Source organism: Musca vetustissima, unplaced genomic scaffold, assembly GCF_032173495.1.
Source record: "Musca vetustissima isolate MV318-11 ecotype Yass unplaced genomic scaffold, APGP_CSIRO_Mvet_v1 utg19638, whole genome shotgun sequence".
Classification (NCBI taxonomy): Eukaryota; Metazoa; Arthropoda; class Insecta; order Diptera; family Muscidae; genus Musca; species Musca vetustissima.
Genome location: NW_026881834.1, coordinates 25108 through 43446, shown reverse-complemented (window position 1 = coordinate 43446; position 18339 = coordinate 25108). Strand labels below are relative to the sequence as shown.

The 18339-nt window shown below is 33.7% G+C and overlaps 1 protein-coding gene across 1 annotated transcript; it reads left to right on the top strand.

Annotated features, from left to right (window-relative positions):
* Positions 1–11969: 11969 nt before the first annotated feature.
* Positions 11970–16726, top strand: LOC133327878 (glucose dehydrogenase [FAD, quinone]). Its single transcript, XM_061536412.1, has 4 exons — positions 11970–11987; positions 14606–15949; positions 16007–16159; positions 16370–16726. Exons 1-4 carry the CDS (start codon positions 11970–11972, stop codon positions 16724–16726), a joined length of 1872 nt encoding a protein of 623 aa, XP_061392396.1.
* Positions 16727–18339: the final 1613 nt, after the last annotated feature.

The window sequence follows — 18339 nt, the reverse complement described above, 5'->3', positions numbered from 1 at the left end:
ATCAATATGTTCGTCAGATGTTCTTCTAGATATCTCCCTATTCCTTCTTTTTAATTCAATTTCTATTTCATCATCGAGTTGTAGCTGTTTCTTAATTGCTTCCTCTTTAGCACGAGAAGATTTTCTTCCATTCATAGGAAAAACTCTACCCATGGAATTACGTTTGCGTAAGTCAAGAATTTCATAGTTGCTCATTCGTGCTAATTCGAGGGCAAACCTTTCTCCATTTAAGGGAGTACCAGGTGCTTTATTCAAAGGTATCTGCTTTTTCTTTGAGCTGCGCTTACGGTGCCCCATTTTATTATGAAGTGGCAAAGGAGCCAATTCTGTTTCTGTTTCAGTACTTGCAATCTGCGATTGTTCCATTCGAAGACGTCGCCTAGGAAGAGATTTTTTCCGTAGTCGTTTAGAGCGAGTATGATTGCCTGCAGCAAGGTTTAATGGAGCCTGACTAGTATTCTCCATTGAAGGGGTCATATTTGACTTGACAGTGGGTTCCTCGTCATCCGTCATGATATCTGTCAGTTTAATATTGTCTGTATCATCATCGAATTGTTCTTCAGGATTAGGCAGTTTTTCCGAGTTTTGTCGCAGTCCTGCATCCTCTGCGGGTGTGTTAGCCGGACGTTGTGGGCGTGTGTTGTTAAATGTTTGATTAACGGGTATTACCACCATATTCGATCCCGATTGAAGTGTAAAGCAATTCTGTACTTCTGTTATGTCTTGTGTCTCTGGAACAATCACTCCCTGACTATTGGATATATTTGCAAAAGAAATGTTTATCTGTTGGGTATTAGGAACTTCCTCATCGGTAAGGTCGTCATGAGCTAAAGTATGGCATTTTTTCATTGAGGTTGTGAATGATACATGACATTGTTCGGATGAAGGAACTACAAAGGGTGAACGAATACATTTTTGTGGATGTATACTATTGTTATTTTGAGAAGATTGTAAAATCGAGGGATTTTCTACTCGTAGTGTTACGTGTGACTGATTGTTTGTGGCATCCTCAGTCACTGCTATAGTATTATTTCGCAAGCTACTCTCTCGTGGCGTAAGTAGTGTAATATTCATAGCACTTATGTCATCTTTACCAGATATATAGTTTGGAGCATGTACGTTTTTATTGTGTGACACATGGTGACTGTCATTTGAACTTATTTCCATTAGGCTGCCAGAGAGTCGAACATCCGGCAGTTTGACTCTTGGGCTTGTAAACATTGATTGGTTAGGCATCACAGATGTCTTGGACAACAAACATCGGTTAGTCATTTCTGATTTTGAACTATCTTTTCTCATGCTGTGTATGCTGCTGCGTTTTGAAACGTTGGAAAGATTAAGGTTACGATGTTTCACTAATGGACCCTTCTCTGGCGTTAATACCACTTGCCCAGGTTTTTCACCCCTTTCTAAAGTGTACACCCTTTTGAAAGCAACGTGTGAATTTTGTTTAGTTGGTGACTTTTCAACTAAGGTGTCGTTTCCGCTTCTCTCACCATGCCCCGTGTTCCTCAGTGTAGTATCGGGAATATTTCCCAACATTTGTTTCAACTCGGTATCTTTACACTGCATGGTAGTGAATAGCTTATCTGTGTCGCTTCCATTTGGTTTAGTTATGCTCTTATTCTCTTCTCCATTAGGTACAACATTTTCATCATTTTTAGAAGTTATCTTGCTTTGAACAGATTCCTGCGATAAGGGAGTGCTACACACATCAGGTGCCTGAAAGTACAACTAATTAAAATATCATAGTCCACAATGTAAATAAGTACCTTTACTTACAAAGGCGGAGTCGGAAACTGTGTTCTCAAATTCTTGCAGCAACGTTCGTCGTCCAAACTTCGACAATCGCTTGAGACTGCACCGTCGAAGGTGATCACTCGGCGAGTAGCCGCCACTCTTACGAATAGCAGACGAAACCCTAGGACGAAGTGCTGGTGATGACCTTAATGGTGAGGCTTGTTTAAAGAAAGGCGAATTGTTTAAATTGTTTGCTGCTGGCGATTGAGGGACACTACTTGAATTAGCTCTTTTGGGACTAGGTGCTGGAATCGATGTGTTTGCATTAGCAATGATATCTTCCTTGACGCTCGGCCCATTGACATCCTCAATTTGATTGTGTTTTGCTTCATTTTCCTCCTGAACTGCAGTTTCAACTTGCTTTCTGATTGTTTCATCTGCGGCTTTCTCTGTCTGTACATCTACGCTCAAACGAAATGGCTCATTGTTTACGAACAGCAGATTCTGACGCTGTACACAGCCTCGCCTCTTCTGTAGAAACTCTGCCAAGCGATACCCCTCACTGTCGTCATTGTTGAAGTACTCAGACAGCTCTAGACTATCACTATTTCTCGACCTAAATAATTTCATGATTAATAATTATTAAAATGCCGACAACTGAAGGATACACAAACACAACACCGACGCCATCAACAAACAACGCAAAAACTTTTTTTTTTTAATTGTGCAGTTTATATTAAATGATTTTGCCACAGATTCACACTTACGGCACGTCCATATATCCGATATATCCGTGTACAAACGTTTGAAAGTAATAAGAAACTTATGCTTAAATTTTAGTACAGGCGCGCTTCGTTTACCTAAACAATTTCATAATTATTAAAATGCCGACACAAACACAAGACTGACGCCATCAACAAACAGTGCACAAACTTATTTTTTTAATTTTTCAGTTTATATTAAACATTTTGCCACAGATTCTACTTACGGCACGTCCATATATCCGTCTACAAATGTTTGTATGTAATAAGAAACTTATGCTCAAATTTTCAGTACAGGCGCGCTCGTTTATTTCCTTTATTTCCAGCCTTCACAAAATTCGCTTGTTAATCGTCGTTCTGCCAAGACTCAAGCGACGTCGTACGCATCGTACGCCAGCCTTCGCCAACAAAATAAAAACGTTCCACCAGCTAACGAATGGGAGGAGAAGACAAAATGGCCGATAAAGATGAACTAAAAATGGTATAACCGAAAGTTTACGAATGAGGTGGGATGGATAACTAAATGAAATGGAAACCGTGTTGTTTACGAATGAGGTTTAGGCAAACTATGATTAGGGATAAGTAAATCGATTTCGACTAATCGAATCGGGTTATGTGTTAAGCGATGTACCCACTATCATTTTTGAATGACACTCTTGCTGAAATATCGGTTTGCCTGCCAGTGTAGTTTCTCTCAGTCATCAGGCAACCACAAAAAAATTTATGGTTGCGTGACATTCAGATGTTGGATGTTTGTTGGTTCGATAATGTGAACATAAAAAACGACAGTCAGACAATAAATTTCTACAATGACATGGACTCCGAAAACGAATTTTTAAAAGAATTCCTATGTTGCTATGAAATGCAACGGTGTCTCTGGGACATAACCAGTCCAGAGTACATGTCACGCGACATTAAAATGAAATCGTATGGATAACTGTTACATAAATTGAAAAAGTATAAAATAATTGTACTGTGGACGACGTGAAAAAGAAAATCAACACAATTCGTTCGTCTTACAGAAGGGAACTCAAAAAATAAAGCAGTCTGACACTTCTGAAGCGGACAATATTTACCAGGAGAAGATTTGGTGGTTTGAGTCGTGCAAGTTTCTCCAGAGCTATGAGAAACCAACCGATAGCATATCAACACTGAGGAGCTGGTTCAGGGACTACGTCTGCAGTGGGCCAAGAACAAGAAACATGTCAACAATGGCTATCGCCTGGAGAAACAAATGTGCTACAGCCATACTAAGAAAATGCATTTGGAATTCACCGCTGCCGATCGTATCTACTTCGATAAGTCCATCAATTTGGATGCCTACATGAAGGAGAATTTCCAAGATGAACTTGAATCGTTGGACTTCAGAACCAAAGCCGAAGAGGTACGCATAGATAGATTTTCTATGCCACCCCTTGCCAGTATTCTTTCATACCCATGAGGCATAAACGTGGAGAATTTGGAATTGGCACCGATTCTACGCAAATTGGGCATCAACAATCTGTTCGAGCATACCGCCAACTTGAGTGGCTTCTCCACGGAAACAAGCCTGATGTTTGGTGACGCCAAACATGTTGCCAAAATCAATGTTGATGAGGAGGGCAGTAATGCCCTCTTCACAGGCATTTATGGTGATCCCAAAACACAAAAGTAGACAGGCAAGAGGATTCTTTCACATTTCTCTGCCCTAAGACTTTTTTACTCGTCTCGTTTGTTTGTTTATTCTTCTTCTTTCAATTTAATTTCTACTTCTGCTGCTAATACTACGACATTTGCCCTATTCTCTCTGCCTATTGCTTTATTTATAAAAAATGAGGACGTGCTTAAGTTTCGTTTTATATGTTTTATTTTTTAATATTATTTTATTATTTTTTGTTTTGTTTATAATAATTATTTTTATTTTATTTAACTTGTTTTTCTGTTTATTTCGAATAAATTATAATAATAATAACAACAATGACCGTTAGGCTAATTTATACAACAACAAAATGAAAAAAGGAGGTAGATACATGGTTCTTTTTGAAAACATGCACAGAATCACTTTCTGAGTAGATTTATGCATGTCCGTCGTCTGTTGATGTTAAATTGTAAACAAGGTACGGGTCACATTTATGATCCGAATGACAATTTTGAGAGAAACGAATGTATTTAAGCTGATTTATCAAAAAAAAAAAATAGCTCATAAAAATCCACATAATGGTCAACAACAATCTCACAAAAAAATGTGAGACCGAGATTTCATTAAGAAGCCAATAAAATTCGAAGCCTATTTTTGATTATTATTATTAAAAATTTACATCCAATTTTTTTATCATCCATTTTTATTAATATATTTCTTTTTTACGGCGTCTTATTAGCACAATTTATAAATTTGAATGTCGGTTTGAAAAACACAACAAAACTGTAACAACCTATAAGTTATCGAAACTGTCACTCAAAAAGGATAGTGTGTACACCGCTTTATTGAAAATGCATCAACCACAAGGTTATCGATAACATATAATGCGAGGGATGGCTTATGCCATGTTCTGACTGGCATTCGAACAACGTAGTTCGCTCTCAGAATTACGTACATGAATTAACCCGTTCATACAACACTATTCTTAATTCATGTCATCAGAGTTTTTTTATTTAAAACTTTTTGTTTCTTGTTTTACACCAAAATTGTAACATATTTGCGTGAATCACATATGGATCTAAATAGAAAAAATAATTCTCTTTCTCCTGACTATAATATCAACCCCTAAAAAATTGGAGAATTTTTGTTTGGGTTTCCCCACTTTTGTTTCTCGTTTTGTACGCTAATTAGAACCAAGGGGAAAGAAATGCATATTGCATTATGTAGACAACAAAATTTACATTCTTCTGCATATATAAAAACTAGAATTTTGGTTACTTTTCATTCATCATTTTCAATTTTACTGAAAAAGTTTGAAAAATTTAAAAATTTTTTCATGCTGTCAAAATTAATTTATTTTCGATAAATTCTCTCAATTGTTAGAGATGGGACAAAATTCTTGGTGATTCAGAGAGTGATTCGAATTGAACAACGTACAAAAGTCGGTGTTCGCTCAGACAATTTTGTATGGGGAACTAAGTAATTACTTCATAATTAAGGGTCGAACAACGAATGAGAGAGCGAACAACGCTCGTCTGTACATGGCATTAATGCGAGCATTCTGCTTAGCCCTTAACGCTTGACGTTGTTGTGCACTGCGCTTCGAACGCGAACATTCTGCTTAGTCCTTTAGAGTCTAAACGCAACCAGAGAGTCACGAGTCAGCGTCATACTTTTTCGCCGGCGTGAAAACCAAACGAAAGAGTTAGCGTTAGCGGCACAAAATGTCAATTATTTGTTTTCATTTTCTGACAGAAAATTTTACGTTGTGCAAACCAAAATCAATTTATTATTTAATAAACAATAATGTCAAGGAACTTGGATAAAATTATTGAAAAAATTATTTTTCTTCCATTTTATTAATAATTCATTAAAAAACATCCACAATCTTTGAAAATATTTGTTTTTTTAACAGTACTGCCATATGTTTTGATATAAATTCTCATTGAAATTTGGTAGCACTGTTGATTTTTACCTAAAATATGGCAACTCAATTGAGAGCAAGAGAGAAATTTTGAGTATGACGCTGAGCAAAAATGAATAAAATCTATTCTAGCGTCATGCCGCTAGACGCGAACGTCAGACGTCGCGATTTCCCGTTGCCTATAAGAAACACACGGCAAACGACTGTCGCTGACTCTAGACTCTATGGTTGCGTTTAGACTCAGACGCGAACGTCAGCCGTCGCGATTTCCCGTTGCCTATAAGAAACACACGGCAAACGACTGTCGCTGACTCTAGACTCTATGGTTGCGTTTAGACTCTTACTCTCGACTACGTATACCTATTTGAAAACTCACAGTAGTCCAAAGCTGGGATCGAGAATAGTGCCGCCGATTGATTCAATAAAATGCACACATGGTCCTTCATATATGGTCTTATTTTTGTTTCTTACGCCAACAATTTGCTGAAACTTTAAGGGTTCCACTCAACGATGAGCCCCCCTGTGTGTGTCATATGGATTAGCGAGTGGCAACTCTTCAAAAAGTTAGCGAGTGGCAACTCTTCAAAAAAGTGTTTTTATCACAAAAAATCATTTATTTTACAAAAATTTTGTTTTTGTCTCGGCCATCAGTCAAATTTTTCCTTATAATGTTTCACATGGTTGGCAACATTGCACATCGAATACCAGTTGGACTACCTATTTATTGTGGCATGCATGGTGCTATAAATAGGTACTTCATTAAGCGCATGACACAATAAATAGGTAGCGCAGCTGATGTCTCGATTAACTTCAAAAAGGATAATTTCTACTTGTATTCGATGTACAATGTTGCCAACCATGTTAAATATTATATGGAAATATTTGACAGATAATCGAGACAAAAACAAATGTTTTTGTTTTGATACATCACTTTATTATTGCATCATGATTTAGCGCAATGATGTTTGTCAAAATACATAGTTGCCACCTGAATTCGACGTGCAACGTTTTCAAACAGAAAAAAATATTTATTCATTCAGGAAAAAAACATCGGTAAAAGTAAAGTAACTAATATCACTAAAATCATAGCTAAGAAATTAAAACAAAAGTTTCAATTAATAAATGTATTAGAATTTTTATGTTGGTAGTTTCATGCAGTCATATGTTTCCAATTTTTTCATAAATTTGCGTTTGACAGTATTCATCTTTCAAAATTTAATCGACATACATAACATTTTATGGAATATATTTTATTGGTCTGTTCCCGTACTGCAAGAATCTACTAGTTTTTACTACGATAACGAATTTTTCCTTTGTGATATCGAAGAAAATAGTAAAATCGAGTAGATTCTTGCAGTAGGGGAACAGACCATATATTTGATAACAATTGCTAGCAAATGTTACTAAATCACTAATGCACAAAATAGTACGATAGCGGTGATGGCCAAACACGTTTTCTCTTTGTCTCTCTTTGCGTCAGTGATTTTTGTTAATGATCTCTCAGTTACGCTCTCACGCACTTACTCTTAATTTAGTTCTGTTCAACACTGTACTAAATGTTGTATGTTTACCCCACTAATGCACAAAATAGTACGATAGCGGTGATTCCCAAACACGTTTTCTCTTTGTATCTCTTTGCGTCAGACATTTTTGTTGATGATCTCTCAGTTACGCTCTCACACACTTACTCTTAATTTAGTTCTGTTCAACTCTGGTTTACCCAAAAATCCAGTAAAAGAGAGTAACGAGAGAGAGACAAGTTTGACAGTTCAACAACAAAAATCTTACTGGAGTTTTCTGAACGAATTTTATGGAGTAAATTTTTTCAAACACCAAACATTTCAACTTTAAACTGTGTTGTATAAAAAATTGCAAATAAGAATAAAAACGGCTTATTCTCTGACATAGAACTTACTGAGTAAATGTTAGTCTGCTTTTCCACAGGCAGATTTTTCTTTGGCAAATTTTTTGTTTTCTCTTTTGAAATTTTCGCTTGCTTTTCCATTAGCAAATTTTTCTTTGCCAAATTTGCGAATCAAAATACAAAAGAAAGAAAATAAAAGTCAAAAGTGTTTGCATTTTAAAGATTTAATATTTTATTTATTTTTTATATATTTATTATATAAATTGCAAAAATTAAAAATTAAATTTCACTTGCACAAATTAAAGCAACAGGTTTGTAAACAAAAGCCGGCTGTGTGTCAGTAAAGCGAATAGGTTCAAAAGGAAATGTCAACAAAATTGTTTACAACGAACAGAGCAAAGCAGAATTTGCGTGTACGGCAAATTCTGAACAGGCAAATTTTTGTTTTTCTTCCTCGAACCCCTCTCGTCAACAAACTCAGTATTTGCCAAATAAAAATTTGCTTGTGAAAAATCAGACTTACTGTTTTTCAAAGAAACGTAAGAAATAATTTCGTTTTCATTTAACCGATTTTTTATTATTTAAACGGATTTTCAATTAGAGAGGATAATTTCCAATTAACCAGAGTTTTTAATTAAAAGCGGACTTATATCATGTACTCTCTCAAATAGAACGTACTTTTTGGAAAAGTAAGCAGACACAACTAATTTCTGACCTAATAGAGATCAATTCTTAATTGAATTATAAAATTATTCAATGAAAAATTATCAGAAAAAATATGTACAAATAAAAGCTAACTGGCTGATGTCGATTTTCTTCTCTAGTCTTTTAAAAGGATTACTATAAAAGCGTATAAAATCCTGTACGTGAGAGTAACTGTTGATATTTCGGGCTTATATACGGGCCTTAAAACAAATAAATAAAAATAATTACACGACAGGTACGTTCTTGAAAATTCATATAAATCGAATTGGAAAGATAAATGAAACATTTTATGTAAAAACTTAAATTTAAAAGAACAACAAAAAATTGATTGTAAAATTATTAAAAGGTATTCAATGCACACAAATCGATACATTAATATAATAGTAGTAATGTAGTCATTCAAATTAACAGACCTGATAACGTGAAAACCGTTCTGCAAAAATGTGCTTATTTAACCTTATCATCAAAAGAAACGGTGACAATTTACAAGTACCTCTTATGTCAGCAAATTTTCAAATGGTAACGATATTATTCAGTGTTGAATTATAATTTCCCAACTTAATAATTTTTACCGCTTCAGTTGGTGACAAGGTGAAATAATCACATTTGTTGCAGGACGGTTTTCTCGTAATCAGATTTAAATATGACGTGTACGTATACATGTGGCAGCTATTGTTTTTTGTAGGACTTTTGCTAGTTGGTAACATGTAATAAATTATTGTTATTGACCATCTGCATAGACAAATAAGCTTTTGTTTGGTGGACTTCCTCCTATATGGGTCAACGATACTAAGATTGTGGCTTTATACTTCTTCAATATACAGTATTTTTCGGTTAATTGACACAACGGTTAATTGGTTTCCACGCTTAATTGAACAACATGATGGGACAAAAAATATTTCATAGGAAAACACATGTAAATTTTCTCGGATAATTAAACCCTGTTAATTGATTTTCCCGCTTAATTGGTTCACAATTCATGTCATCAAAAATAAATTTCCTTTTACCTTTCCGCGGTTAATTGCAAAATAATAATTGAAAAATAATCTGGCATTTTTTACATACATATTTGACATAATTTCTGAAAAATACTAGGTGGCATCTCTACTAATTCAAAATATATGTTTATTGCTAAGGAAAAACTGCGAGAAAGCGTAATTTGTAGTAGTTCCAATTATACGTGATTACTGTAATTGAACAAACTATTCAATTAAGCGGGTTCGGATAATTGGTTCCTCGGTTAATTGAATAAAAATTTGTGCAAATTTTGATGTGCAATTAACCGAAAAATACTGTATTTGATATTGAACTTCTGGGGACACTATATTCTTCAGACATCTCTCGTATTGATATTATTAACCCCAACCCGACTTCTTCTCTAGTCATTTCTATTTGCTTGTTTGTGACCGTATATTACAAATCTTTTTATTAAATATTTATTAAAATTAAATCTTAATATTTAGAACTTTTTACCGGGTTAACACACTTTGTGAGGATTTATTTGACATATATGCAAAGGAATTGACAATTGAAACCCACTCGGTTAACGAAATCCGGTTAAATGTAAACGTACTATAACAATCAAGAATTCTTAAACTTTGCGAAAAATATAAGCTATTATAATATAATATAAACTAAATAAAGAGATTACTACATATTTTCACATAGTCAACTTCAGTTGAACACTACTATATATGCAAAGCGGTGTAGGGTATCATACAGCTTTATATGGAAGGAAATATATTATATTATTTTAAATATAAATAAAAATGTACATATAAAATGTATTTTTTATTCCATTAAAAAAAAAATAAAAAAATCGTGACAAAGCGCTAAAAAAGCAGAAGTGAGGTAGGGAACTTTACAGTTTCGAATATCGCCACATATCTTCACTAGCTTCAATTACAATATTCACATTGTAGTAAAAAATACTCTCCAAAGTAGTAAAATAGCGGCAAATCTAAAACAGAGAGATGATGTGCGGATTACTGAATGTTATACTGATTAAAAATGTGTTCCACTGTAGACATAAATGAGATAATGATTTGAAATATAGCACATTGACCCAAAATGAAATGAATAGGTATATGATTCGACAATGATTTGTAGACAATCATTACGAATTATGATGGTTATTAATCATTCGTTTTCCAGCTGTGTATTACGTAATTCTGGCAATCTCAACCACCGCACTGTAATTTTACTTGTGATATATATGCAGTTAGTTCATAGAAATTTAATGTGGATCAATATGTTTACAGTCACAGTTGAAACGGAAAGTTGTACTAGAACACGTAGATCATATCATGTTGCATTAATCGTTGACCCTGACGAACAGTGGGGTCGTTATACATCTCATTAGCAATAATGAATCAACAAAAATATACATTATACATACGCAAACAGTCATTCGTGTATGAGTATCTTATGTTGGTACCGTTTCATATCAATTGATCCGGAAGCTACAACCGAGGCAATAAAATTCACATGTTCATGTTAATTATATGAAATGACTTAGATAAAAATATGTTCAAGAAAAATATTTGAGGCGGTCGGATGTCTGGCAAATTACATTTGTTTGTGCTTTAATAACAACATTCAATCGAATTCGGATAAGCACACACCGTTTTATTGAGTTTCACTTATCCTAATAATTCAAAATTCCCCATTAAGTACTCGTTTTCGCTTAACAGAATTCGACTGTATGGCATGTTAATTTTATTAGGTTCAATGAAAATATTTTAAAAATCGACTAATGGAAATGGTACACTACTCAGAAAATAAATAAAAATTACTTCACCAAGAGTGGAATATATATTTTAAAAACTACCAAACCTATTTAATATTGTTTAAAATAATGTAGGACCCTGTATAAAAACCACTCACTCAACTTTCCAACACACCGATATGCTAATCGTTAACGTTTTCTTCGCCATAAACATTATTATACATTTGCACAAAATAAAAAAGATGAATATCATTATAATCTCCCATAGTCCAGTTAATTATTATGTTGTTTACTCTGGCTTAACTATTGTTGTAGCATGAACTTGAAATTTTTGATGGAATTTAGCCCATATTTTAGCGAACGTTGTCGAACCCCAATAGATCGAACAACACAAATACATAGGAAGTGTAAGGGCTGCGCGTATGTATGTACGATGCGATAGCTGAAACCTTGTCGTGCCAAGCATCATGGTGATGTCAATCGCCTTCTTCATGGAGTAAAATTCTCATCATTGCTTAATAGTTGAACGGGTGTCTTAGTAAACGCACGCATGCGTTCCGCATTTCTGTACGTAGTTTTACTTTAAAAAAATTAACAATCGACCAATATCAGAACAAGTAACTCGAAAAATGGTTTACAGTGATAAGGTATGAACGGTGTAAGGAATTAATTTATTGGACCTTCTTTAAGAATCGTCGTAATTATAACCCTGTATAATTAATACAATATAGAAATAATGTCGTAAGTAATTCATTGCACGTTGGCATATGCTTCAAAGTCAGTGTTCGAGAAAAAATTAAAATTCCGATAAGTAAAACACTACGATTATTGCTTCACCGACTGTGGTACCCGACTTGTTTTTTTTTGAATTGTTACAAACTACTATTATTTACAATGGATAGAGAGAGATCGAGTTTTAATATAATACTTTCCTTTCACACCTGAATCCTTCGGCCTTCATTCGTAGGACTTGAAATTAATCCACTCGACTTCATTTATACGACGGAGGAAAATATTGCATGTTGGCTTATTTTGGTTAAAGTATTTCTCTGTTGGCTTTGAATGCAGAAATTTGTATTGGAATCAAATTTGTAACGCTTCACACTAGACACAGCCTCAAGCAACACAAAACAATTCAATGACTAATTTTTGGTATATCACGATTAACTAATATATGTTGTTTACTCTGGTTTTACATTGTCGTAGCATGAACTTGAAATTAATGATGGAATTTGACACATTTTTAGCAGTCTTCATCACCACCATAAAAATTTAGGTATAGAATGTGAGGGTATATAGCAGCATTGGCATTATAGCAGACATTAAATTAAAAAACGTGGAAAACAACTAGCACCAAGTATATACAAATGACGAAATTAAGCTATTCATATCCCATTAACTGTTGTAGGAAATTTATAAATAAGCTAACCTACTAAAAAAAGTAGATGTAACACTTGCTGTTACCTTATACATATTATTTTACCATGCTGTCATTAATTAATTCTTCTATTAAGGATACAAATAAAAGTGTATTTACTTGTGCGAACCTGTTTATTTTTGTAGCAACAAAACTTGATTTAAGTGGTTTAGCGGCCGATTTCAAGGTCAATTTACATTGTTGTGGGAGATTCAAACAAATAAAATTAACACTTTCAAAATTGTATGTAGAAATTGTTGAGTAGGGGAAAGCATTTACATTGTGGCGTATTTGTGAATATTTGATGTGTAGAAGTTTGTTGAGAGTAACTAGTCAAGAAGGTTTTTTCATTTCATACACTATTCTATTCGGAGATATGGCGTAATTTTTTTCTTTGTAGATATTGTATGTAATTTTTAGATTACATTTCTCCAGCAAAATCGAATGAGATTTTTTGTAAAACATTTCGCCAACAAAGATGGTTTTCATCTTCTTCAACCTTTAACTTTGGCGGTGGGGTAAATTTTACCCTTCATATATTTCTCTTCATTCAACAAAAGTTGAGAATTGTTTATATAATTAAAGTATGTATATTGATTTGAGTTCATTTTATTATTTGATGGCACTTTAATAAATAAACAATACAAAATATTACAGAAAAAATAAATTCTAAATATTCTATGTGTCGTGACTGATAAATTTTTTATTATAAAACATAGTTTGTACTACTCAAGAAATCCATTTGATATTATAGATGAACCAATATTTCCTCTTTTGGGTTTTTTCTAACATTTATTTGTTTAGAACCTTAATTTTGAATATGAATGTGGATTTCTGGTAATACAAACTATTATTGGGGACATCTAGGTACATTCGCAGTCCAAAAGTTATATGACTTGTTTATATTATTTTTTTCGTGTAAAAAATTCGCTTTTATCTCTAAATACGCCGTAGAAATTAATACTGTTAGAAAAACAGGGAATGAAAGAACATAAATGAGTCGTTTATTTTGAAAGTGATTTGAATCCACTTTTTTTCTTATATTGAGATATTTAAAAGTTTTTTGTTTCAATTTTTTTAATATTGCTAAGTAGTATTAATTTGGTTTATGGCTTTGTACCCTTAAACATGATGGAATGTACAATATATATCGGATTAAGAAACTCTAAAAAAACCGGAGATTTCTTTCTTATATGTTTTTTTCGTATATGGAATTATCGGACATAAGAAAGTTGTTTCTTAAAAGCGTACATACGCATACGTGAAATCTTTCTTATATGAATATTTTATCTTAATGTAAAATGTTTAAATGAAAAATAAAAGAATCATGTTTCAATGAAAAACATTGTATCAAACAAAAGAATTCATTTTATAAAAATACAAGATTACTAAATAAAAACCAGTTCACAGTTCGACTAAAAATAGGTGCATATGTTTCCATACATATAAATAATATTATTTCATACATATAAATAATATTTCAGAGAACAAATAGTTTTGATTGTTTACAAATCGTAACAATTGATTAAATATTAGCTGAAAATCTTGCTGTGAAATCGTTTCTGGATAAATTTTCTTTGTAAGAAGTTTAAAAAAATAATCTCTTTAACCGAACAACATACAGATGACATTTGTACATATTATTGAGTAAACGACTACTCCTAATGTCGTAATAAAAATATAACCACAAATAAAGCAAAATAGGTATACCTATGTATGTGCATAGAGCACATTTGAATGACTGATACGTGTTGTGCATTTTAGAACAGTCTTGCTAATAGGTTTGCAAACTTTTCTGCTAGATAATAGAAAGGCATCATACAGTAAGCAACTTTTTTCTATTTTCAGATTTCTACACAACTGATTATTATAGTAGGAGCGCTTTTGTCGAGTTCTAGTTGTCAGAATATTGTGGATTTGGCGCGAGATTTTGAAACGACTTTATTGAATACAAAATTACCAGATACGCCCGAATTCTTAGACGAATATGATTTTATTATTGTTGGCGCTGGATCAGGAGGATGTGTTGTGGCTAATCGACTTTCAGAGCTACACAACGCCACAGTTCTGCTTTTGGAAGCTGGCGATCAGGAAACTTTCCTCAGCGATGTTCCACTTACAGCTGCATTGACTCAAATGACGCGGTACAATTGGGGCTACAAAAGCGATCCGACACCAAACGCATGTCGAGGTCTAGAAGGCGGAGTTTGCAATTGGCCAAAAGGTAAGGGTGTGGGTGGAACCAGTCTCATTAATTTTATGTTGTACTCACGGGGACATCGCAAGGATTACGATCATTGGTCATCTTTGGGCAATAGCGGATGGAGTTATGACGATGTATTACCATATTTCAAGAAGTCGGAGCATATTGATATAGATCATTTAAGAGATTCTAAATTCCATGGCACCAATGGACCATTAAACGTGGCATATGCGAATATTGCTAAATCGACACTGCTGAAGGCTTTTCTTAGGTCCAGCAATGAAGTGGGTTATAATATTACCGATCCCAATGGAGAAAGTCTAATGGGGTTTGGGAGAGCGCAGGCAAATATTCAAAACGGCCGGCGGTGTAGCACAAGCAAAGCATTCATAAAGCCTGTATCACATCGAAAGAATTTATCAATATCTATGAAGTCCTGGGTGACCAAAATTTTAGTGAACAAATCTAAAAACATCCGCTCCAGACCAAAGGCGATTGGCGTAGTATTCATGAAAAATCGTAAGCGTCACATTGTTCGTGCTAAAAAAGAAGTAATATTGTCAGCCGGTGCAATTGCATCACCCCAGTTGCTAATGTTGTCAGGCATAGGCCCTAAGGAAAATCTACAAAGACTGAACATAACAGTTATAAAGGACTTACAAGTTGGTTTCAATCTGCAGGACCATGTCACTTTGAATGGCATAGTCTTTTCCATAAACGAAACCACAATTAATGATCAAAAAGTTATAAATTCCGCCGACATCTTAAAGTACATATTACATGGTCAAGGCCCGTACACGATTCCTGGGGGAGCCGAAGCTCTGGCATTTGTAAGAACGCCTAGTTCTAATTTCGATTCAGATTATTCAGATATGGAAATCGTGCTTGGTGCCGGTTCACTGGTAGGTGACTACATGGGAACGATGAGAAATTTAATTGGAATTACGGATACATTTTATCGCAGCGTCTTTGAAGATTTTCGACAAAAGGTAAAAAGACAGATGAAAGTGTATTTATCCATTGACATGCAATAATTCTTTCTCTAGGAAACCTTCGGCATGGTTCCCGTTCTATTAAGACCTAAGAGCAGAGGGCGTATTTCATTACGAAGCACTAATCCGTTTCAATGGCCAATTATGGAACCCAATTTTATGCAGGACCCCGATGACATAACGGCAATGATTGAAGGAATAGAAATAGTGAGTAGATAAACATCCTATTATTGAAAACTTTGTAATGAAGAATACCAACGTAAACAACTTTTTTATTCCGATGCAATTAAAAATTTTTATTAATTATTCTATTATTGGAAAGACCCTAGTATTTACCATCAATGTGCATTTAAATTTTATAGAAGTAGAATGTATGTTTACAACAATGAAGTTCTTAATGGCATTTCTCAATTTTAGATATTACAAATAGGTCAGACAAAATCTATGAAACACATCGGTACACAGATCAATACAAAGAAATTTCCGGGTTGCGAAAATTACCCTTTTGCAAGTAGAGATTATTGGAAATGTTGTTTGCGACTTTACGGATCCAGTCTGCAACACCAGTCGGGTACATGTAAAATGGGACCACATAACGATCCAGATGCCGTAGTAGATCCAGAGTTAAGAGTCCATGGTATCGATAATTTGCGAGTGGTAGATGCGTCGATAATGCCGACAATTCCAGCCGGCCACACCAATGCAATTGTCATCATGATTGCCGAGAAAGCTTCGGACATGATAAAAGATTATTGGAGAACTACTGTAAAATAATATATTTCATTATTTTAAGTAAAATACACTGTGATACATAATTAAATTATGTAAAAAATTATATAAAAATGTTATATGAGGGTGTTATGTTATGAATAAGCAAAAAACCAAATCTATGACTATCTCTTTTACTCTCAAAAGAAGAGTAATGAATCATGTATATTTCCAATTGCTTTAAATTATTTTTTTATGTTTTTATTATTATTTAAGTTTAAGCTAGGCATAAGAGGAATTTTAATAATTATTGTATTGTGTAACTATCAATGACATTCTTGGCTTTGCTGCAAAAAAAGATCTACAGAAAATTGCGGCGGTATAATTGCTAAATTGATCTGAATTTACCATACATAATTACAGTGACACAATACCTAGAATTGCTCGAAATTCAATGTAAATCGAGAATTTTTAACTACAGCACTGTATTTGTACCAACTAATTAATTAGCTTTCCTAAAAGCACAAGAATGATAACGCTTTATGTGTGTCATTGGTTTATTTTAAAATTCAAAAGCCATTAAAATTCAGAGATGTGAACAATAACTGCCTATTCCACAATTCATTCTCAAAAGAAGAGTAATGAATCATGTATATTTCCAATTGCTTTAAATTATTTTTTATGTTTTTATTATTATTTAAGTTTAAGCTAGGCATAAGAGGAATTTTAATAATTATTGTATTGTGTAACTATCAATGACATTCTTGGCTTTGCTGCAAAAAAGCGAAATAAATGAAATTAAATAAAAAAGTAAAATTATATTCGAAACTTTCAACATTTAACAATTTTCAAAGAGAAACAATAATTAGAAAAGAAGTGTAGAAAAATATCACATCTATAATAACTGTTATGGCTTCCCAGGCATTAAACATATGCATATCTTTATGTATTACCAGTAAATAGCAATACATATCAAAATTAAATAAATGAATTTTCCATTGATTCCGAGACGATCCCGGTTGTTTAACAAAATTCGAAACGTGTTCAACACAAGTAATACACATAACTAACAAGAGATTTTACTATACGACGGAAATTTGGCAGAAAAAGTGCCAGAAATTACCATACAATAGTTTACAGCAAAATTTAAGTCTGTTATTCTACAGCAGCTTATCAACATGCGACTTTTAGTCTAAGCTACTGTCAAAAACTACTCCTAAACACCTCATTTCACTATCGCCTTCACACAAACAGAAATGATAGCTATATTGCCCGGGCTATTAAAAAGCAAAGCTTTGGTTTACTCCGATTAATAGTAAGACCATTTGATCTTATCCAAACTAACACAGAGTGCATACATTTATTGTAAACAACGCACGAAAACACCATAGAATAAGTTTGGGTAATGTGGTACAGCAGAGTTTTTCCTAAACTAATAGCATGACAATAAAAGCGGATTTACATATAACATTTTATCATGAATAATCAAGCTAGATTTACCATACAAAATTAAATGATTGTGAGGCAGGGATTATTTTAAATCATGATCGAAATCATGATACTACGGAGATGCAAAGCGGGTTTTTGTTTCATGTTAAAATAGGAAACAAAAAATTACACAGTAAATTTATTATTTTGTATGTATACTAACAAACATCAGCTGATCGGTATTTAGATCA

What these genes read in the sequence shown, in the direction of transcription:
- LOC133327878 (XM_061536412.1), top strand. An exon ending in TTGAAGATTTTCGACAAAAG is followed by an intron (nt 15,950 to 16,006) that starts GTAAAAAGACAG and finishes TTCTTTCTCTAG; the next exon opens with GAAACCTTCGGCATGGTTCC. An exon ending in TGATTGAAGGAATAGAAATA is followed by an intron (nt 16,160 to 16,369) that starts GTGAGTAGATAA and finishes TCTCAATTTTAG; the next exon opens with ATATTACAAATAGGTCAGAC.